Source organism: Sciurus vulgaris (assembly GCF_902686455.1).
Source record: "Sciurus vulgaris genome assembly, chromosome: 15".
In the NCBI taxonomy this organism is placed as follows: Eukaryota; Metazoa; Chordata; class Mammalia; order Rodentia; family Sciuridae; genus Sciurus; species Sciurus vulgaris.
In genome coordinates this window covers 83,254,938-83,277,660 of record NC_136476.1, presented here as the reverse complement: position 1 = coordinate 83,277,660, position 22,723 = coordinate 83,254,938, and the positions used below count along the sequence as shown (strand labels likewise).

The following is a 22,723-nucleotide window of genomic DNA, read 5'->3' as shown; positions in this document are numbered from 1 at the left end:
GACCAGCTGGTGTGGGGCAGAGCCACAGTCAGCTTGTGGTTTGACAGCGGGCCATTGGGCACTCTCGAGCCACCTGCAGCCCTCTGGTGGGATTGCTTGTCTTGGGCAGGATCTGCAGCTCCCATATCCATCCACTCGTCCTTCTGTGTATCTGCCGTCCGCCTGTCCATTTGTCAGTACTTCCACCATCCCACCCAGACACCCGTCCATCCCCCAGGAGTCTACCCACCCATGTGGTGTTGTCACCAAAGTGATCTTAGTTGACAGGGGCCCTAGGGAAGGACACAAATCCTGACTTTCTGCCTTTGCTGGTGTCAATGCTTCACTGTCCAGTGAATCTGTTCTCAGGCACAGTCCTGGACACACTTTAGGGGTTACCCCAGCTCTTTGCACAGAAAGGTCTCCACTACCCAACGCCCCCCCCCCCCCATGTGAGGCTAGGGAGGTCTTTGGGGCTGCCTCTCAGTGGGCCTCTCCCTCCAGCCAGCAAGCCCCGCCCAGACGCATCATTCCCAGGTATGTGCAAGCGTAATGGGTGTTCCCACAGTGCTCAGGGACATCAGGGGCCTCAGAGACTCACCGGAAGGTCCTTGGCAGGAGTGTCACTCGATGCCCTCCCCCAGCAGAGATCCCAGGCTTGCCCCAGCTCCCAGTTAGACAGTGGTGGAGGTGGGTCACAAAGTCAGGGAGCCCGGGTGCTGCCTCACAGAGCCTGTGCCACACACCGCTCTCCCCTCCTCAGGAAGTCCACAAGGCTGTCTCCATGCGCCTGAGCATCGTCAGCCCTGATCTGTCTGGTAGGTTCCTCTGGGCCTCTCTGGGTTTGCTCTGGTAGCAGAGTGGGAATCAAGGGACAGCTGAAGGATCTCAGGGGAGCAGTCCTGGAAGGAGGGGCAGAAGGGTCCCCAGAATCCCAGTGGCCGGAGTAGCACACTGTAGGCTGCATCTTGATGGAGCCTCTGCTCGTGACTACCCCGTGGCCTCTGGTTCCCTGCCCAGGGCTCTTCTTCACCCACTTGGTCACTCACTGACCTTACTCAGGGGCAGGGCCTCCTGGATGGAACACAAGGCACCTTAACGTGGTACTGGCCTTCTTGCTTCCTTGAGGCCCCCAGTGTGGAAGGTGCCCCTCCAGGTCTTTACTAGCTCCCCCACCAGCAAAGGTGGGCAGGCACCTGTCATCCCGGCAAGGGTGGTACCCCAACCCACAGCCAGGGCCGAAAAGGCAGGGCAAATGCCCCTCCGCACAGGTGAAAAGAATCGGAGGCTCAGGGGAGCCTCCTGTCCTGTGGCCACACAGGTCTGAGGGTGAAGGGCTGAGGCTTGGGACAGCTCTTGCAGAGCTGAAGAGCCCTGGGAGGTGCTCTGGCCTAGTCCCACTTGGCAGAGGCTCCGAGAGGGGCAGAGGCTAACCTAAGGGCACACTGCAGGGCGGGGAAGGCCCTGGAGCCCGAGGCCCCTCATTCCTTACTGACACTGTGCCACCCTTACTCCCTGGCAATGGCTCTGCCAGCCTCGGGAGGCCTGGCTGACAGGGCCTTCTGGGTGAGGGTCAGCTCGTTGCTGGCCATGGTGCGATGAGCACACTCACTAGATGAAAAAAAGTCAGGGTCAGTGCCTGGGCCCGAGCTAGCACCCAAACCGGGCTCTGGATGCGCGGCGGCAGGGCAGGGTGGGACCGGCCGTGCCAGGTGCTGACGGCCACCTTCCTTGTGCAGGCAAAGGCCTGGTCCTGCCCGCCGTGCTGGGCATCACCTTCGGAGCCTTCCTCATCGGGGCCCTGCTCACCGCGGCGCTCTGGTACATCTACTCGCACACGCGTGAGTATCCCAGGCCCCCCGCAGGGAGCACCCAGGGCCCCTCCGCGCCACATCTGGGAGCGCGGCAAAGCCTCTGAGGGAGTGGGGAGCCCTGGCAGGGGCCCTGACCTCCGCCCCTGCCCCCGCCCCCAGGTCCCCCCGGCAAGCGGGAGCCCGTGGTGGCGGTGGCTGCCCCGGCCTCCTCTGAGAGCAGCAGCACCAACCACAGCATCGGGAGCACCCAGAGCACCCCCTGCTCCACCAGCAGCATGGCGTAGCACCCGGCCCGGAGCCCCAGGGGCCCCCCAGCCAGCCCTCACCCAGCCGGAGAGACTGAGCAGCCAGGAACTCTGCCCGGGACCCCAGTGCCTCCACTCAGGCGAGGACGGAGCATGCTCTCTGCACCCGCCCTGCCTGCCTCCTGCTCCGAGGTCTGCTGCCAGCGGGAGCACCAACCTGGAACACCTGGGGGTCCCCCCACCCCATTCCACAGAACCTCCAAACCCAGGGGCCGTGGGACAGAGCTGCCCAGGACCACGGAGAGAAAGACCACTGCCTCCTACGACCACACTGCTGTTGGAAACTCAAGTCCCTGCCACTTGACCCGGATGCTGCACTGGCGAACGTGCTGGGTGGCCCAGCTGCCCAGGCCGACACGCCTCCTCCATGGGAGGAAGAGGGCCCAGCCAGAGCCACCTTGACCTGGTTCCTGTGGCCTCACACCTGAACTGGTACAACTTTGGTGGGGAAACAGAAGCCAAGGGGCACTCAGTCTGGGAGCCCAGAAGGCGCAAGAACCGTGGGGTGAGGGAGCCTGGTTCCCCGGCCCCTGACACGTGGAGACCCCTCCCAGCCACTGGGCAGGCAGCAGGTGGAGAGTGGCCAGGCTGCTGGTCCTGGGCTCACCCCTGTATATTCACCATCAATAAATCAGACACGAAATCCATGCTGGGCTGGCTGGGCCGAGGGGAGGGGCCTCTAGCACAGCAAGGGCCTGGTCGGCATAGAGCAGCGCTGCCCGCTAGGATGGCATCTTGAGCAGCGGCAGGTGGCCAGGGCACAGCACCTTTGATTGCACTAGTCCCCTCTGCTGCTCACACAGTCCTGGGACAGAGGCGCTGTGCACCTTGCTCCGGGGCTCTCGGTTCCCATCCTGGACCTGCTGCTCACTGGCTGTGTGACTGTGGGTCACTCCCATGGTTTCAGGAAGCTAGCCAGTGCCCTCATTATTAAAGTGGGTGCGCCTCTCAATTCATATGCCTGGGACATCAGTCCAGGCTTCTCGTCACAGACAGGCCACCTGAGGCTCAGGCAGGGAAGCCTGGGCTCCCTCTACACAATCTGGTTCCTGCACCAGCTGCAGCCCCAGCCCTCTGTTGTCTGATAAGGTAACTAGAAGAGCCCGTCCAACGTTTTTCCATTTAAAAACAGGCTTTAATTCACTCCAGCCGTGCTCTTTCCCAGGGTGCTCAAGGCAAGGGCTCTCCTTCCCCAGAGGCCCTGGGAGAAGGGAATCTATTGCCCGGCCCCAGGCAATTCCCTAAGCACGGCCAGGCAGCTCACTCAATGAGCTGGGTATGAGCCAGGTGGCAGGCGGGGTGGCAGGGGAAGTGGGCTGGGCTGCAGGCCTCCTAAGACAGGCCCCTGGGAAGCCCTGCTGTCCGGGCTGCAAGCAAGGCACAGCCTCAGAGACCGAGGACATTCTGCAGTCCAACTCCACAGCCTGGGATAGTCTCAGAATCAAGAAAGCAGAAATCAAAAGGCACCTGGTGTAAGTTCATGGAGCCAAGGCAGGGCAGGCGTGGGAGGCTCCCACCTCCAGCCCCACCACAGTGGCTACTGGGACAAGGAGGGCTCCAGCAGCTTCAGGACACCGCCCACAAGGTGCAGGCTGCCTGTGACCAGCACGTGGACAGCGGCAGCCTCACGCAGTATGCTGGCCCCGCTGCTTGCCATGGGGTGGGTGAGGAGACCCCTCGGGGGACTAGGAGCCTGGAAGACAGGGTCCCGGCCTTGGCTGATCCACTGCAAGGCGTGGGAGATGCAGCTGAAGACGAGGGAGCTGGTGCCACAGGGGTGGGGCCGGTGGGGCACCAGCTGCAGGGGTGCTGGCCCTCGGGGCTCCAGGCTGGAGGGGCTCCAGAGGCCCCGGCTGGCCTGCTCCTCACCCAGGCAGCTCCAGTGCTGCTGGTGCTCCAGGCAGCGGAGCAGCACCTGGTCCAACGTCACCGTGAAGTTCTGCTGGTCTGGGGTGCAGGGACAGGCATGTCAGTGAGGGGGACGGGGACAGGGAGTGGGGCTGTGACAGGAGAAAGGGGAGAGTACATGCTGCGCACCTAAGTTTAGCACCAGGCTCGGTACACACGCCACGGCAGCAGACTCTGCTAGTGGTCCCCACAGCGAGGGACCTGCGGCCCAGGCCAGTTCAACGAACTTTCCAGGGCTGGGAGCCAGCCAGAAGCTTTTGCCCTCTCAGCTCCATCTCTCCCCACCTCGCGACCCTCCTCTGCAATGAATGTCCAGGAGGGCCTAAGTATTTCTGGGGAAGCTGGTTAAAAAATACAGATTCCAGAACTTTCCCCAGTTTGATGCAGGGCCTGGAGAACTGTATTTTTTACAATATTTCAAACTTTTTAAAACCATAATGTGCAGTAAAAAAATCATTCTAAATGGCAACCCATTATTCACATATTTATGTATAATCCTAGAACAGACTCTTCACCAAACTATCTACCTTTACTTCATGTGATGCACACTGATATTTTTCTAATCTACTCTTTTTCATTTAAAGTAACAAATACGGGTTAAGTTGAGGCCAATTAAATTAATTTCAGTAACCGGGGTTGGGGATGCGGCTCAGTGGTAGAGTGCTTGCCTAGCATGCATGAGGCCCTGGGTTCATTCCCCACCACCACAAAAGGAAAAAGACATTAATAACCATCACACTGGGCAGTAAAACTTGCATTTTGAAAAGTATTCTCCCTGACCATTCTTTTTCACTATTGCAGCTATGTGACACAAATTCAAAACGTACCAGAGGGTACTTATATGGAAAAACAAATCTACCTGCTATCCAACCTGCAGTCGGGAAGCCCCCTGTCCTCACATCATCCAGAGCAGTCCACCTCAGTGCCCCCAGCCCCTTGCCCGCCCCCGGGACCACATCTGTCACCTCTCACCTGCATTGCCTGTGGATGCCACCTCTGTCAGGTTGGGGCAGAAGACAGCATAATCGAACTGGCAGGGCTTGAAGGCCAAGAAGAAAGACATGGCATCACACTCTGGAGGGGATGTCACCCACCCCGACTTCCACCTGCCACTCAAGCTGTCTAGAGGTGCTGCCCCGCCCTGAGCTAGAGTGACACTGCAGACACCCAGCCGTGGCACCAATGCCACTTCCATCTGCCTCCATGTACCCTGTCTGGCCTCTGGCAGGGCGCCGCCTGTTGCACAGATGGGGGAAGGAGGCCTGGGCAGGCACTTGCTGAAGGTTGCCCAGCTGGGGCGCAGGCCCCAAATCCAGGGAAAAGAGCCTTGCACAAATAGACAAAGTTCTGGATATGAACAGCCTCAGCTTCCGCGTCTGCGAAATGGCAGATGATCCCTAAAAGCCACTTCAGCCTTGACGGGCTGTGGTCACCCCAATTTCCCCAGAGGAGGTACCTTAGTGGCAACCCCATTTCCTGAGAGGCAAGCTGAGGCTCAGGAAAATGCCGTGCCTTGTCCAGGATCATATGGCAGTGGCTATGGGGGCCTGTCTTGTGAGTCCAGAGCCTGCACCTTTAACCACCACGTGGCCCTCCTTTCACATTTGATCCTCAGCACAGTTCGGGGAAAGGGAACAGAGCTGAGGGAATCAGGTTCCCACAGGGTCACATGGCCAGAAGCACAGCTGCTGAGCTGCCAGAAACCCCGCCCAACCGGCCCCTCACCTGCAGCAGCTTCAGCAGGGCCGCCGGGTCCCTGTCCCCAGTGGAGTTGAAGAGCAACACTCGCACCTCGGGCCCACTGCACCAGAGACAGACCAGGGTCGGAACAGGACCTCCAGTCCCTTCTCTGCAGTCCTACCCCAGCCCTTCCCAGGGCCCCGCCCCTGCCCTGCCCCTCCTCACCAGCTGGGCCTTTCACTGCATCGCAGGGCCTGGCGAAACCAACGCACGCAGGCCTGCACACTGCTGGTGGTGTGCGCCCCGTCCAGGTACCAGGTGAGGGGCCCCCGCCGCAGCACTTGTGTCCGGCCTGGCCACTCTGTGTCCCGAAGCCCTGGCAGAGGCAGGCAGGCAATGCTCGGGGATCCTCCCCAACCCTAGTCCTCAGCTCTGCACAGACACCAAGCTCACTGTCCCCACAGCCACCATTGAAGGGCATCAGCCCAAGAGCCTCTTACTGGTGCCAGTTGGTGGGTTTGGGGCTTGGTCTGCCTCACCTGGTGGAATCTTCCAGGCCCCCAAGAAGGGGCTGCTACCGTAACTATTTCCACTTGACAGCTGGAGAGCCCTGAGCTCACAGGGCCAGTGCTGGGGCTAGGGTGTGGTCTGAGACCTGCTCCAGGACTGTCACTAACCCCTGACAGCTGGCCTGGCACACAGAGGCACGATGACATTATTTGCTGGAAGGGTGTGACAGCATGAGCACCTGCTGTGCACTGAGGGCTTTTAGGGGGACAAAAAACAGATGGCATTATCATCCTCAAGGACCTCATGGCCTGATGAGGACAACAATGACAGGGGCAGCAGCCACCACTGGCTGGGCACTTGGCCCACATCCTCCGGGCCTGGGCTCAGCACCTTAAGGATGTCACCTCAGTGCGTCCTCACAGCAGGCCTTGGCAGGGGGTCCTGCATCATCATTTGGCAAATGGGAAACCTGGGCTCAGAGAGATTCATGACCTCAAAGTCAGGGAGGTACTGACCCTTAGGTACCCTCTCGAAGTGACCTCCCAAACAGGAAACCAAAAGAAACAGCTCAAGGGGCACGAAGACACGAGGTGGTCTTGGCTGGGCAGGAAGGTCCAACTCACCATGCCGCATGTGGGACGTAGGCTGGAACACGGGGGCCAGGGGCAGCGGCCATGGCACGCTTGGCCTAGACACCCTCAGCTTCCCGATGCCTGTGGAGTGTGTGAGACCCAGAGACTCAGGACCCCCTGGGGCAGGCTCCCACGCACCGCCCACCTGCCTGCCCACTCACCAGGCCACGCGCCTTGCTGGTCTCGCCGCTGCAGCCAACAGTGGGCCAGCTGCAAAGCTAAGGCCGCATTGGATCGCTGGTGCTCTCCCTCCAGGCCCAGGGTCAGCGGCGGCCCCCCTTCCTCTAGGGCTTCCAGTGGTGGGCACAGGTAGAGAGGACACTGCAGGGAGATGGGCAGCAGGTGGTCAGCAGAGTCGCCACCACCCCCTTGCCCAGAAGGCCCTCCCAGCCCCCATCCATCAGGGCCCACCGAGCCCTGCTCCCAGAACCCAGCTGTGCTCCAGGGGACCAGCAGCTGCACAGGAGAGGCAGCTCGCTCGCTGCACACAGGAGCAAACTCAGGTCCCCCCGGGGAAAGCGCCTGTCCAGCCGGCTCAGACACACCCCACCCTGCCGCCGCCTGATGCATCAGACTCACTGAGATCTGCTGGGCTCGATCCCTCAGTACAGCCAGGGGACCTTCCGGCTGGAGCACGGTGAAGGCAGGGACGCCATGCTGCACGGGCCAGGAAGAGTGAGATGGCTGCCGAGGGTCCTCCACCTCCCCTCTCCGGCCCACACAGAGCTGGGTCTGAGCTGCTGTTCAGGCTCCTGTCCCTCAGGTTTCAGTGGGGAGACTGAAGCCAGGGAGGGGCTCGACCTGCTCTAGTCACACTGTGGCGACTGGACAAGAACCCAGACCCTGCTAATGGCCAGGACCTGTCCTAGTCAGGACACAAAGGGCCTGTCCCAGCCCACTCCTCCGAACCTGAGAGCCAGAGCCAGGCCTCCCGTGTACCTCCCCTACCCCCGGCTGCCTGATCACCTTAAAGATGCCCCCTTTCTGCCACGCAATCTTTTCCACTGTGTCCCCCAGAAGGCTGACGTGGTCGAGGCCAAGAGAGGACACTCCGCACACCACAGGCTTCCTGCAGAAGACAAAAGGGTCATGATGCCTGGCCCTGAGCCATCAGCAGCAGATAAGGCCTGGTTCCTGGCCCCACTCCCGTCCACAGGAGCCGCCTTCACCTGATGATGTTGGTACAGTCGTAAGCCCCGCCGATGCCCACTTCCACCACGGCCAGGTCCACCTGCAGAAAACCAATGGCATGGCGGGATGCCACCTGGGACCAGGAGTCCCAGCCTGTGAGGTTCCTGTCTCCGACACCTCAGACAGCCTTCTGGGAGGGGCACGCACCTTCTCTTGGAGAAAGACGTGGAAGGCCATGAGCGTGAGGAAGCGGAAGTAGGCCGGCATGGAGACACAGCTGTCATCCTGTGGCACAGAAGCATGTTAGGGATCCGACCCCCACAGCCCCTGCTTTGGGATGATGGGGTCTTAGAACGTGCAGCGCCCCTCCCCTGCCCACCCAGCAGCCCTCCAGCACGGGCACCTTGGTCTTCTCCAGCCGGTGATAGAGGCGCCAGAAGTGCTTGGTGAAGAGCTCAGGACTGATGGGCAGCCCATCGATGCGGATCCGCTCACGCACCTGCACCAGGTGGGGAGAGCTGCCGGGAGACGGGTCATCAGGACCCTGTTCCGAGCCCAGGGCCTTCCCCGGCCCTGCTGTCAAACTTGTCTTTGGGAAGACACATCTGACCACGTCACTCCCCTGTTGAAGAGCATCCCAAGGCTCCTGGGGCCCTCAGGAGAGACCGGTTCCCTGCCACATCCTCCCAGGCCCTTGCTGCGCTGACGTCACTGGGCTCCGTACCTCACCTCTCCCTGCCCGTCCCTCCCGCCCCCATCCTCCCCTTCCTGTCTCCAGGCCTTGGCGCCTGTACTCCCTGTACCTGACCTGGCCCCTCCTTCACAGGTCAACTAAGAAACCACCTTCGGGAGGGAGGGAAAGGCCCCTCACTGCCGTCCTGGTCCAGCACGTTCGAGGGCTCCAAAAGTCCCCTGCTCTCCCCATCAAATACCAGCCAGTCCCTCTGCTACACCGTGTCTGTCTTTCTGACCTCAAGGAAAGGCCCATTCTTCCATGGTTATGCCACCTCTCTGGGTTGGCCACAAGGCCATATGGCCCCAAGTCAATGGTTAGGATTTTTACCCAAAAATGTCATTTTAGAAGACAGATCATTGCCTTGTAGGGCAGGGGATCACGTAACATTGTGATGAATGATAGGCCACGTATATGGCAGTGGTCCTGTAAGATTATATCCTTTAGTGACATCACAGAGCTCTTAGTTTGTGTAAGTACTGTTATGGGCTTGGATCTGGGACGTCTCCCCAGAAGCTAAAGTGTTGAAAGCATGGTCCCCAGTACAGCAAGGTTCAGCAGTAGGGCTTTTAGGCAAGATTATATCGTGAGGGCTCTGACCTCATCAGTAGATTAATCCACTTACTGGATTAATCCATTGATAGCTGAACGGACTACTAGAAGGCAGGACCTACTTAGGGGCAGGGTATCACTGGGTGTGCCTGGAGGGGTTTATTTTCTCCCTGCTCATTCTCTCTCCCTTTCTCTGCTTCCTGGCTTCCAAGAACTGACAGCTGTCCTATGCCATGCTCTTCTGCCATGATGTTCTGCCTCACTCAGGCCCCGAGCAAGAACCGAAACCTTCAAAACCATGAGCCCAAATAAACTTTTCCCCCTTTCAGTTGTTCTTGTCAGGAGTTTTGGTCATGATGATGCAAAGCTGACTAATGCAAGTCCATCTATGGTGTTCACACAACAAAACTGCCTAACACTCAATGTTAGGCACATCACTAAATGATGCGTGCTGGATTTGAATCCTCAAAGACCCTCTCGTACTGAGTTCTTCTCTCCATTTCTTTCATCCTTCGCCCTCAGCCCCTCTGGTACTGGGGATTGAACCTGGAGCCTTATACACGCTCGGCAAACCCTCTTCCACTGGACCGTATCCCTAGCCCATGTTACACACTGCAGTTACAGTGCCTCCCCCAACTTTTTTCACTGTAAAACTTAACGCCTGCTATAAACTTGGACCAGTATGGTAAGTACTAAGTGAATGTTTGTTGAATGAATAAATATTGGGCAGAGGGACATGCAGCCGACCTTCTAGGGATTACCTCACCCTTGTTCCACAGTTCCCCAGAGAGCTAGGAGACACAACCCTCCACAACTCGGTTACCTAAAGAATCCTGTCTTCAGGCCATAATTCCGGAGGATACGCTCAGTGAAGGCACAGGTGGAGCCCTGGAAAGAAGAGATATTATGTGGACAGGCCCCACGCCACAAGCCTACCAAGTGGACACCTACCCATGGGTCCTGTCCCTCACCTTCCCCTTGGTCCCAGTGACATGGATGATATTCAGTTGGTCCAGGTCCTCCACCTGGAACAGAGAGATGAGGACCCCACATCAGTCACAGCAATCTCAGACGATGGGGGTCAAGAGTGGTCACAGGTTTTTCCTTCCTTACCTGCAGCCCACTCCGTACCAGGTACACTTCCATGGCTTCCAGCTGTGTCTGAGGATCACCCCGCTCGCGCTTCACCTGCTCCAGGTAGCTGGCATTGGTCTGCAGAGTGTTGAGCATGCGCACAGCATCCTGGCAATCACAGTCCCCGGGTAGCAGGTTTAGGTTCACTAAGGGTCCTTAGGGGCAGAAGCACCCAGCATACCACTGGCCAAGCCAGGGTCCTAGGCCTACCATGACAGCCCTTCTGCCCAAGCCTGTAGGTTAAGCAATGGGGAGAGAGCAGTGGCATCTTTCCAGCTCTGGTAAAGGGAGCCTGGGGCAGTTCAACCCCACCCAGGGAGTGCCAGGCAGAGAGGGTGGCAGGACTAACGGAACCAGCTTTGCTTCCTGCTCTGGCTCTCTAGACCTTAATCCACTAGGCCTTTGCCCTCATACTCTGGGCTTGGCCCAAATTCCCTCCACCCAGATATTGGCCCCTACTGGGCTCAGGCCAGACTGCATGCTAGGATCTTAGAATTCTGGAATTCCTGCAGGAGTCTACTACACCCAACCCCGAGGACTCTGGAGTTCCACATTCTGACCCAGGCACAGCTGCCTGAAGCAACCAGGTGGAGAAGAGCAGGGTCTTCCATCAGAAGGGGCAGGTAGATACCACATCTGGAGAGGCTACAAGGGCACTGGGAATAGGGGTGCTGTTTATTTCCCCTCAGGTCTCAGACCCAGTGTCTCTTGCCCTCGAGGCTTCATGGGTGGGTTGGAGGCCCCAGTCCTCTCAAACCAGTGGTACCAGCCTGCAAGGCCTTAGGTTCTGGTCTCTGGTAACTAGCTCCTGGAACAGCACCTGCAGACGTTCCCTGTTTTCCAGATTCTTGGGCCCTCCACAGCTCCGGATTCCAGGTTGCCCCACAATTACAGGTCCTTGGGTCCCTAACCTTCTGAATCCCAGGGACATCATCCCCAGATCCATACTCCCGGATCTTTCAAGTCTGAATTCTCGAATTCTTTCCCCCTGCTTCCTCCACCCAGCTGACGGGGTTGCTGTTATTCCCTGAGACCCAGCTGCGCCTCCAGACCTCACGATCTTATCACCAACGTCCCTTCCTTCTCCAATGCCGGGCACTAACAGCCTAAGAATTCCCAGATTCGGCGACCCGGGCCCGACTTTCTGTTCCCTGTCCCCGCCCCCGGAGTCCCCCTGTCCCAGGTTGCGGGTTTCCCCTTCTGCTGGCGGAGCCCGGATGCTGTGCGGCTCAGGCCCGGCCCACGTGTCACTGCGCTACCGCCCCCCGCCGGCCCACCAGCTACCTGATACTCCATGCCGGGCTCCTGCGGCGCCGGCCACGCGCTCAACCCCCGCCGCGCCGCGCCCTCGGGCGTTGCACCACGCGCAGGCACAGCTGCCAGGGACAGAGCCGCGCGCAGGTGGCTCCGCGCCCACGGCATAGTCCCGGTGCGCGGGACAGCTAGGCCGGGGCGGGAAACGCCCCGCCCCGCCCTGACGCGCCCCTGCCCTCGGCCAATCAGCGCCGCCCGAGACCCCCTCTGCACCAATAGGAATCGGCGCCTTCCTGCAGCCGTCCCGGCGTGGGGCCGGACCCCGGGCGCCCGGCGGCTCCCGGGTGCTTCCGAGGGGCGCTGCCCCCGCCGCCTTTCTTTTAAAGGGATACGCACTCCTGTCGTCACCACCCTCCGAAGGACCCTGCTGCACGTCCCGAAATAGCCAGTCCCAGTCAGCAACCCTCAGCCCCTGCTCCCGACCGGGATCAAATGACAGAGCTGGCGGACACCTTGTGGAGGTCACCGAATTCCGATCCCTAAATGCCCGGACTCAGGCAGGCTGGCACTAGGGATGCGACCTCTGGCCTCACGTACCTGACAATCAAAGCCCGGGCTTCTACAGTGTTAGAGCCCCTAACCGACCCTAAGGGTCTTGGAAGGCTTCCTGGAGGAAGCGACGTCCCAGCCGAAGCTGGGTGTGTGGGCAAACAGAGAAACGTGTGTGAAAACCGAAGATCGAAGAGAGAATTGGGCGCTTTCACCAGGCTGCTCCCAGTACCCGGATGCTAGATTTTCTGCAGAGTCAGCCTCATACAGAATTTGGATTGAATTTGATGGCATTAAAATGGTTTTATGGAGGAAGGACATGATCGGATTTGTACTTTGGAAGCGCCCTGGGGCTGTGTTGCAGTGTGGAGAACGGATTTGAGAGGCATGGGTGTGGGGTAAGCAATAATCCTTCCTAACTATGGGTGAGGAGGACCCCCATTTGTGCTGGCATGAAAACGTGGCATGGTGCAATCCTTATGACAGTTGAGGCTGGGATAGGGAGAGGGAAAATCCCTAGATCAAAGACCATCCTTCAGATTTCCGCTCCCTCCCTCCCTCCTTCCTGCATTGGGGTAAATATTTATCAGAGCCTGTTTGATTTGAAATAAGCAAGTGATGTTTGGGGAAGAGCCCATCACTGGCGGGGCTTCTGCCCTTCGCACACTGCTGGCACCCCAGGGTCTCTGCGGGGGATAGAGAGGTACTTTCTTATCTTGGTTTCCTTCTTGTTTAATCATTGAAACTTTGTACATATACATGCACGTTATTTAATAGCTGCATAAACATAATACGAAGCTTTAAACACTTTTCTTTTGCTTATCCTCCCCCAGCACACACTTCCTTCTTGAGTAACTCTTACTGACAGCCAAGTACGTGCATCCCATAATTTTCTAGGCTCATTAAATCACAAACACGCTGGACATCTTTAGGGTCTTGATGCAATATTTTGATGCCTCTTAATTTTCTTATTCAACAGTAAGCTTATAGGGAATCTTCTAGACATGTGCTGGACCAGAACGTGTTCTAAACACCGTCGACCTGGTTGCTCATGTCATCCTCAGCTCAACCCTATGACATAGGTACGCGCATCTTCATCATCCTTGCTACACAGGTGAGGAAACCCAGACGGAGGAAGTGCAGTCACTTATTCAAGTCACAAAATCAAGATTTGGAGCGTGGGGGCTGGGGAGATAGCTCAGTCGGTAGAGTGCTTGCCTTGCAAGCACAAGGCCCTGGGTTCGATCCCCAGCACCCAAAAAAAAAAAAAAAAAAAAAAAAAAAAAGATTCTAAGTGTGGCCCCAGACCTTATTCTCAGTCTCTATGACCCTCTCCCTGCCTCCCTAGGGACACTGCAAGCTCAGTGTTTTTAGTGGCAGTCAGGCCCCACACTTGCCCACTTTTTTTTTTTTTTTTTTTTCACTGCTGTGACTAAGGACCCGACCACAACAACTGTAGTGGAGGAACGGTTTTTTTGAGGGCTCACGGTTTCAGAGGTCTTAGTCCCTAAAAGGCCAGCTCCCTTCCCCAGGGGCCCCAGGTAAGGCTGAACATCATGGCAGAAGAGTGAGGGAAGCAGCTCCGGTGGTGATCAGGGGGCAGAGAAAGTCTCCACTCTCCTTATACAAAAGGTATACCCCAAAGCCACGCCCCAATGCCCACCTCCTCCAGCCACGCCCACCACTTCAGTTACCGCTCAGTTAATCCCTATCAGGAGATTAAATCACTGATTGTGTTAAGCTCTTATAACCCAGTCATTTTTCCTCTGAACCTGCCTGCATTGTCTCACACGTGCGCTTTGGGGGACACCTTACATCCAAACCTTAACTCCTGCTGAAGGGCGTTCCCTCTGCCGTGAGTGTTTTGCTTCTTTTGCTGCTGTGACTAGGCATCTGCATCCGGGCACTTTTATTTCTAAGCGTCAGAGTGCATGGAGTGCGAGGGTTGGTCCAGGATGTTTGCACTCCTTTCTTCCAATGTAGGAACCTGTGCATCCCAACAACTGTGTGTGAGGAGGACCCCAGGCCCCTGGGCGGACAGTCCCACCTCATGGTCTCCATGTATCTGCCTGACTGTGGCAAACTTGGGCGTCTTTTGATTTGTCTATTACAGTACCTGCCTCACTCGTCTTTGGCCCTTTTTTCTAACATCTGTTTGTCACCTCCTTGTCAATTATAAAAACATGTTTTGGGGTCAGGCATGGTGAAGCACACCTGCAATCCCAGCAATCCCAGGGAGTCTGAGGCAGAAGAATAATAGCAAGTTCAAGGCCAGCCTCAACAACTTAGGGAGATCCTTTCTTAAAATAAAAAAGTAAAAAATAAAAAGGGCTAGAATGTAGCTCAGTGATAGAGCACTTGCCTAACATGCACAAGGTGCTGGGTTCAATCCCTGGGACAGCAAAATTAATAAGTGAAATCACAGACATTAGTGTCAACTCTGTCCTCTGTACGGCAAGTATTTTTTCTGCACCGAAGGAGGTGACACTGGACTGTAGATCGTTCCTCCAAGAATGAGATGCTAGAAGCAGACTTCCTCTTCTGAAGCAAGGTGGAAGGTGGGGCTTGTCTACATTCCTTTTGCCTTTTTTTGTTTTTGGTTCTAGGGATTGAACCCAGGGGGACTCTACCACTGAGCTATATCCTCAGCTGTTTTTGTTTTTTTTGTTTTTTTTTAATTTATATTTTAAAAAAAAAAAATTTTAAAAATTTAGTTGTAGATGGACACAATATATTTATTTATTTATTTATTTTGGTTCAGGGATTGAATTCAGGGGCACTTAACCCCTGAGCCACACCCTCAGTCCTTTTTTTGTATTTTATGTAGAGTCTGGGTCTCACTGAGTTGCCTTGCTAAGTTGCTGAGGCCAGCATTGAACTTGTGATCCTCCTGCCTCAGCCTCCTGAGTCAATGGGATTACCGGCATGTGCCACCACATCCAGCTGTTTTATTTACTTATTTTTATATGGTGCTGAGGATTGAACTCAGTGCCTTGTGTGCTAGGCAAGCGCTCTACCACTGTGTTACAACCCCAACCTGCTTTTTAGTTTTTATTTTGAGATGGGGTCTCTGTAAATCACTGAGGCTGGCCTCCAACTTGCAATCCTCCTGCCTTAGCCTCCCAAGTCACTGGGATTACATGTGCACAGCACCTCGCCCTCTCTACATTACTGACTCTGATGCTTAATTGATTTCCTTTCCTCCTGCCCTGAGCAAAGAAGTCAGGATCAAGCCTCCCCTCTGACAGGGCTTCTCTGGAACAGGTGAATACAGTGCCAACAGTTTGTCTCCTTGAGCTACAGATCTCAGCTTTACTTAGAAACAAGTAGACATAAAGGACAAGAAACAGCACTGAAAATTCTTGAGAGCCAAACTGGTATCATCCCAGTTTTGCAGGGAAATTATAAGTGAAGGCCACGGCTTTTGGTCAGGTAGGTCACCATCCTATGGACCCCTGTTCATTCCATAGTTTCTGAGGATGATTTTCAGAGTGATGCTGGGAATTGTGTGTGTGTGTGTGGTCCTGGGGATTGATTGGATCCTGGGTTTTAATTTTGAGACAGGGTCTGAATAAGTTGCCCAGGCTAGCCTCGAACTTGTGATCCTCCTACCTCAGCCTCCCAAGTGGCCACCTGCCCAGAAATGCTGGGACACTTTTAAGTGTGAAATTTCAGGGTGAGAAGTGGGGTGGAACGGATTTCTGTTCTTTTCCTCGTTAAACATTTTTCTTTTTGTCTTTCAGTTCTAATATTTTTGCATATATAATACATCATTCAAATAGTCAAAGTTTCAAAATTTTGTGCAGCAAGCAAAAAACCTCCTTCCTGGGAGCCCAAGTCTGAGCATCCTGATTCCTTCCCCCAAAGCAATCAATACTAGCAGTTTCTTGTGATCTCTCTAGAGGTATTTTATGCATTTCCGAGCAAATACAAATATGTGTTAATTTCCCTTTTATGCTGATAGATAGTAACAGAATGTGGATAGGTGAGTCTGTCCTGTGTTTTTTCCATAAAATCTTTTTTTTTTTTTTTTTTTTTTTTTTGTACCAAGAATTGAACCCGGGGAGCTTAACCACTGAGCCACATCTCCAGCCCATTTTTTTTAAAAAAAATTTTAGTTGTTGATGGATCTTTATTTTATTTCTTTACACGTGGTGCTGAGAATTGAACCCAGTGTCTCCCGTGTGCTAGGCAGGCGCTCTGCCACTGGGCTACAATCCCAGCCCCCAGCCCACTTTTATTTTGAGACAGGGTCTCACTACATTGCTTAGGGCCTTGCTAAGTTGCTGAGGATGGCCTTGAACTTGCAATCTTCCTGCCTCAGCCTCTTAGCTGCTAGGATACAGGTGTGCCCCGCCCCCTGCCCCACATCCAGCCCATAACCCTTTTTTACACTTTTATGGTGCTGGGATCATGCTAGGCAAGCGCTCTCTCGCTGAGCTACCTCCCCAGCCCTCCACAGCCTTTATCCAGGACCTCATTCTGAACTGGGTCAGTACACAAGAGCTCCCTCGCTGACTGGTTCGTGTTTTTGAAGCCACGTGGCACTCCATGGTGTGCAATACTGCTGCATGTCGCACTGGTCTCCCACGAGTGGATGCCCAGGTCATTGGCAATGTTTTGCCATCAAGGGTTCACAGGTAACTTTACCCTCATTGTTTCTTGCAGCCAAAGGATAAGTTCCAAGAAGTGCAATTGCTGGGTCAAAGGTGATTTGTGTTTGACATTTCCATACATAGTGCCACACTGTCCTCCAGAGAGGGGTGTCGCCCTCTGGCAGCCAGAGGTGTCGCCCAGCCACCAGTTTCCTCATCTCCTCCTGAACAGACTGCACTTGCCAATGGAATGAGTGGAAAAGTGGATTCTTTTTTCTGGAGGAGGAGAGGTACTGGGGATTGAACCCCAGGGTGCTTAACCACTCGCCACATCCCCAGCTGATGATATAGTTCAGTTTTTAAATATTTTATTTAGAGATAGGGTTTCGCTGAGTTGCTTAGGGCCTCCCTAAATTGTTGAGGCTGGCTTTGAACCCGTGATCCTCCTGCCTCAGCCTCCTGAGCCACTGGGATTACAGGCGTGGGCCACTGTGCCCTGCCCTAGTTCATTTGTGAGAAAGAGTCTCACTAAATTGCCCAGGCTGGCCTCGAATTTGCGATCCCTTGCCTCAGCCTCCCAAGTAGACTGGACTATAAACATGTGCCACCATGCCTGACTCCTTTGTACCTTTTGGATTTTTTTTTTAGTTGTAGATGAACACAATACCTTTATTTTATTTATTTATTTTTTTATGTGGTACTGAGGATCAAACCCAGTGCCTCACACATGGTAGGCAAGTGTTCTACCACTGAGCTAGAGCCCCAGCCCCTGTACCTTTTTGAACCATGTGGTGGTGTTGACATTTCAAAATAAACTCTTTTTTTTCTTTTAAATGTGTGTTATGAACAGGTCGTGGTGGTGCACACCTGTAATCCCAGCAATTTGGGAACAGGCTGGGCAATTTAGCTAGACCCTGCCTTTAAATAAAAAGAAAGAAAAGTCTTGGCAATGGTACAGAATAGAAGACACAGAGACAAAGCCACATCAGTACAGGTATCTCATACTAGATGAAGGTGCCAAAAACACTCACTGGAGAAAAGATGTATTCAACGAATGGTGCTGGGAAAACTAGAAAGTCGCATGTAACAAAATGAAATTAAACCCTTATCTCTCACCCTGCACCTACTAGAAGAAAAAGCAGATCCAGATCTTCACCACGTTGGCCTAGGACCTGACTCCTCAACAAGACCCTAAAGCGCAAGAAGTTAAATCAAGATTCAATAAATGGGATGGACTCAAACTAAAAAGCTTCTTTTCAGCAAAAGAAACAATAAATGTGAAGAGAGCCTACAGATTGGAAGAAAATCTTTACCACATGCATCTCAGATAAAGCATTAATCTCTAGATTATATAAAGAACTCACAAAACCTAACACTAAAAAACCAAATAACCCAATCAATACATGAGCTAAGGAACTGAACACATTTCACAGAAGAAGATATGCAATCAATCAACAAACATATGAAAAAATGTTCAACATCTGTGGCAATTGGAGAAATGCAAATCAGAACTACTCTTAAGATTCCATCTCACTCCAATCAGAATGGCAGTTATCAAGAATACAAGCAACAATACATGTTGGTGAGAACGAGGGGAAAAACATACACTCCTACATCGCTGGTGGGGCTGCAGATTGGTGCAACCACTATGGAAAGCAGTTTGGAGATTCCTCAGAAAACTTGGAATGGAACCACCATTTGACCCCAGTTATCCCACTCCTCAGTTTATACCAAAGGACTTAAAATCAAAATACTACATTGATGCAGTCACATCAATGTTTATAGCAGCTCAATTCACAATAGCTAAACAACTATGGAAGCAACCTAGATGCCCTTCAACAGACGATTAGATAAAGAAAATGTGGTACATATGTGTGTATGTGTATATATATATATATATATATATATATATATATATATATGATAGAATATTACTTAGCTTTAAAGAAGAATGAAATTCTAGCACCTGCTGGTAAATGGATGAAGTTAGAGAATATCATGGTAATTGATTTCAAGCCAAACCCAAAAAACCAAAGGCTGAATGTTTTCTCTGATATGGGGATGCTAACTCACAATAAGTAGGGGAGGATAGGGAAGAATAGAGTTACTTTAGATTAAGTAGAGGGGAGTGAAGGGAGGGGAAAGGGTATGGGGGAAGGAATGATAGTAGAGTGAAACAGATATTATGACCTCACATACATGTATGACCCATGTGATCCTGCAATTTGTATAATCAGAAAAATGAGATTACTCTCCATTTATGTATGATCTATCAAAATGTATAAATGTATTCTACTGTCATGTACAACTAATTAGAACAAATAAAATTAAAAAATAAAAAAATTATTTTTTTAAATCTGGGGATGTAGTTCAGTGGTCAAGTGCCCCCTGGACTTATTCCCCAGTACTGCAAGAAAACGAAAACAACAAAAAGTGTTATGAATTATGGTATAAAAACACGGGGGGCTGGAAACATGGTTCAGTGGTAGGGTACTTATCCAGCATACACACAGTGGTAGATTCAATGCCCAGTACCCAAGGGAAAAAAAAAAAAAAAAAAACACTGTTTATAGAATAAGCCTAGTGATGAATAGCATGGACATTACCTGTCAGAGTAATTATTATTGAGAAAATAGCCTGGAAGTATTCTCTAAGTGTTGACAGTGATTAGCTATCGGTAGTGACTAGAGGAGACTATTTTTTTTTTTTCAGCACTGGGGATTGAACCCAAAAGTGCTTTACCACTGAGCTATAGTCCTAGCTCCTTTGATTTTTTCATTTTGAGACAGTCCCTAAGTTGCTGAGGCTGGCCTCAAACATGCAATCCTCCTGCCTCAGCCTCCTGAGTTGCTGAGGACCTTGCTAAGGTGTGCACCATCGTGCCCAAGTCTAGAGGTGACTTTTATCTGCCCTTTACTTACTTGTATTTTATAAATTTTCTTCTAGTTTAAAAAAGAACCCATTTCTACAATACTGGGTGGCAGTGTTGAGGGGCCAGAACTGACCTGGAACCAGGTATGGCTGGCAGCTGGCTAGGCCATAGAAAGCCTCACTTCTGTCTTGCTTCCTCCCCAGGGACCTGAGCACTGAGCTGGTGGAGACCTCCTCTGTTCAAATCTGAGGGCAGCTGTCTTACCAAGTTTCAGAGAAAAAAAAAATGGAATTGTTTTTCCAATTTGTTATCTCATCCTTGAAGCACAGACTGTCTTTGGTATCCGCTACCCAGAGTGTAAAATCTACTGTGTTTGCCAGGCGCAGGGGTGCACGTTTGTAATCCCAGCAGCTTGGGAGGCTGAGGTAGGAGGATCGCAAGTTCAAAGCCAGCCTCAGCAACTTAGCAAGACCATCTCTAAATAAAAAGGAATGTGGCTCAGTGGTTAAGTACCCCCTTTGTTCAGTTCTTAGTACAAAAAAAAAAAAAATTCTGTGTCTCCTCCACGCCAGGTGCTAAACCCTGGCACAACTTCCCCATTTCATATGTGAGGAAACAAAACCAGAGAAGGATCACCTACTAAGGTCATGAGCAGGCAAACGGCAGAGCAAAGATTCAGCTTAAACCCAGCTCTTGATTGACTTCAGTGGCTACTGATCCCAGGCCTCTGATCAGGCTGGGACCCCTGGCTACTGTTTTTAATTTGAGTTCTTCCTAGACAGCACCATGCTGAGACCATTGCACACATCACCTCGGTTAACCCTCATGCTGCCCCTCGGAGGAAGGATGTATTCCGAGACCCATTTCTCAGGCAGACAAAAAGGCCTGATAGCAAGAGTGGCTTAGTCATTTAGTCTGTAACATCAGGTCCCAGGCCCCAGGCTCCAGTCCCAGGTCAATCCTGTCCCTACTCCCACCTAGACTGTTCCTGGGAAGATGACTGGGGTCACCTGGTCAACAGGGCTCTGGCCTTGAGCTGGCTCTTACTGGAGGGAGACCCCACAGCTGATGAGAAGCCCCAGGAGGTGCCAACGCTCCCCAGCCCCTGGGGTGTGCCCTCAGATCTCTCTCCTGCTGAGGGAGGCAGAGGATCTCCTGCTGAAAATGTCCCATCCTGTGTCCTTGGCTGTCACTTTACCTCTCTGGGGCTCTACAGTGAGGTGGCCTGGTTCACCACTCCCAAACCATGGCCGTCCGGGCCACCTCTCCTCCACTGCCTGCCTGGGCCCCAGCACTGGTGTTCATAGCCAGAGCTTCAGGGGTGGCAGCCTCGAGGAAGCCAGTGCCTCCTCCCCTACAGAGGAGGGAACGAGGCTGGGGAAAGATGTCTGGTGTCTGTCAGGCGGTGAATCCAGCCCTCCCCTCTGGGGCCCCTGTGGCCCAGCCTGGGCTTCCATCCCAGCTGGTCTCTGCTCATGCTGAGCACAAAGTCCAAGGGCAGCTCTCTGGCTCCCACCCAGGCTCCCGTCCTGGGAGCCCCATATCCCCATGTGTCAAGCTGTGCACCTCCAGGGACTGCAGAGAACAGTGCCAGGGCTATGCTTTGGGCCTCCAGATGGCCCAGTCGTGCCCTCCTCTAGACCTCCCTGCCAAAAAGCACAGGAAATAATGGCCCACTCTCCGGAAACCTCTCTGTTTCCCCAAGCACACCTTGGCCATCCCCACTGTCCAGTCACACCTCCCCCTGGGGCCTGCGGTCACTGCAACTGACAGCCCTTGAACCCGGGGGCTACTTGGGCCCACTGTAGGAAGCAGGCTCAGCAAGGTGAGGCGCTTGCCTCAGTCACCGGCTCACCTACCTGGAAGGAGGCAGCTTGGATCACTGGAGGACACCTGGATGGGCCCTGCCAGTCCATGGTCACTTCCCACCAGAACTTCTCAGCTACTGGCCACGACGTGGGCAGGGACCTGGCACCTCTCATCCCTTGGTTTCCTGCTCCCCTCCCCGGAGTGAGGGGACTCACAGGTGTAAACACCTCTGCCAGGCCATCAGCAGGGACTGTGAGCCTGGCTGAGCCAGAGAGCGAAGGGCAAGCTTGGGGACTCCATGGCCTCCCCTACCCTGATGGGCCTGGGGACGGTTCTGGCCTTTCCAGGCTGCAGAGAGGGATGAACCTGATAGGTTCCTGCCCTCCTCCTGGAATCAGCCCAGGGATATCCCAGTCAGAGCTGGCTGGTTTCCTAACTGCGGAATCTTTGTAGAGTTAAATAGCAACCAGGCAGAGGTTAGAGGTGAGGTGGGTAGGAGGGGGATGTACCTGGGAGACCTCCAACCCGGCAGGGGGCTGGGGAGGGAGCTCTGGGCCCTCCTCCTCGACACGCTCACCTCCTCTTCATGAGGGCCCATTTTGCTCTTGCCTTGCCAGAGGAGGATGGGACACAGGTCCAGCAAGGGCATGGGGTGTCCTTGACTTAAGAGTCCAAGTCAGCTGGAGGAGGCCTTGTTCCACCATGTTGGGCAAAAGAAGCCAGAACACAAAACCCAGTCCTGGTCTGCACTGCATGGTGACATTAAGAGCACCTGCAGGCAACACATAAAGGAATATTACTCAGCCATAAGAATTAAATGGATGGAACTGGAGACTATCATGCTAAGTTAAATAAGCCAATCCCAAAAAACCAAAGGCTGAATGTTCTCTTGGATATGTGGATGCTGACTCACAACTGGCAGGAGGCGGGGAGTGGATCGGACGGGGGAGTGGGGGAAAAGGAGGGGGATGGGAACGGAAGAGACAGTAGAATGAATCGGACATCGCTTTCCTATATTCATATATGAATACACGACCAGGGGAACTCCATGTCATGCACAACCACAAAAATGGGGAGTTATGCTCCACGTATGTACGATGTCAAAATGCACTCTACTGTCATCTGTAACTAAAAAGAACATGTAAAACCTTTTTAAAAATACAATTTTGTTATCCCAAAGGGGGGAAAAAACCCGCAAATGAGCTGGTGAAATGCCTTCCCCACGTTCAGCCCAGCCGACCTGAGTCGCCCAGCTGTATCCCAGCG

General features: G+C 53.7%; 2 protein-coding genes and 1 long non-coding RNA gene across 5 annotated transcripts in view; 2 read left to right on the top strand and 1 right to left on the bottom strand.

Moving 5' to 3' along the window:
* ENG (endoglin) overlaps positions 1–2,745 on the top strand; it is a 30,714-nt gene extending 27,969 nt beyond the window's left edge. The window contains exons 14-16 of the mRNA XM_079112933.1: positions 743–797; positions 1,719–1,820; positions 1,953–2,745. Coding sequence (XP_078969059.1) covers positions 743–797; positions 1,719–1,820; positions 1,953–2,077 — 282 coding nt within the window. The 3' untranslated portion in view covers positions 2,078–2,745. The remainder of the gene's footprint in view (positions 1–742; positions 798–1,718; positions 1,821–1,952) is intronic.
* A 465-nt stretch (positions 2,746–3,210) lies between these two features.
* Positions 3,211–21,805, bottom strand: FPGS (folylpolyglutamate synthase). 3 transcript variants are annotated; one of them, XM_079112931.1, is made up of 15 exons: positions 21,508–21,805; positions 10,358–10,486; positions 10,216–10,269; positions 10,068–10,132; positions 8,363–8,477; positions 8,167–8,244; positions 7,998–8,059; positions 7,795–7,897; positions 7,408–7,485; positions 6,990–7,149; positions 6,820–6,909; positions 5,912–6,062; positions 5,732–5,807; positions 4,979–5,045; positions 3,211–4,045 (listed from the first exon to the last, which is right to left on the bottom strand). In XM_079112931.1, the coding sequence occupies exons 1-15, from the start codon at positions 21,628–21,630 to the stop codon at positions 3,636–3,638; spliced, it is 1,761 nt and encodes a 586-aa protein (XP_078969057.1). In that variant the 5' UTR covers positions 21,631–21,805; the 3' UTR covers positions 3,211–3,635. The 3 variants fall into 3 exon arrangements, with proteins under 3 accessions (XP_078969057.1, XP_078969056.1, XP_078969058.1); XM_079112930.1 differs by lacking the exon at positions 21,508–21,805 and adding an exon at positions 11,663–11,840; XM_079112932.1 differs by lacking the exon at positions 21,508–21,805 and adding an exon at positions 11,431–11,569.
* On the top strand, positions 12,029–17,893 carry LOC306645319. The gene is made up of 3 exons (XR_013759599.1): positions 12,029–12,884; positions 13,161–13,295; positions 15,401–17,893. It is a non-coding gene; the product is annotated as an uncharacterized lncRNA (long non-coding RNA).
* Positions 21,806–22,723: the final 918 nt, after the last annotated feature.

Excerpts from the sequence above, each read along its gene's own strand:
- FPGS (XM_079112930.1), bottom strand. The coding sequence starts at position 11,800 with ATGCCGTGGGCGCGGAGCCACCTGCGCGCGGCTCTGTCCCTGGCAGCT. Across the intron at positions 10,270-10,357 it reads TGGTACGGAGTGGGCTGCAG|GTGGAGGACCTGGACCAACT; the intron begins GTAAGGAAGGAA and ends TCTCTGTTCCAG. Across the intron at positions 8,245-8,362 it reads ACCGGCTGGAGAAGACCAAG|GATGACAGCTGTGTCTCCAT; the intron begins GTGCCCGTGCTG and ends TCTGTGCCACAG.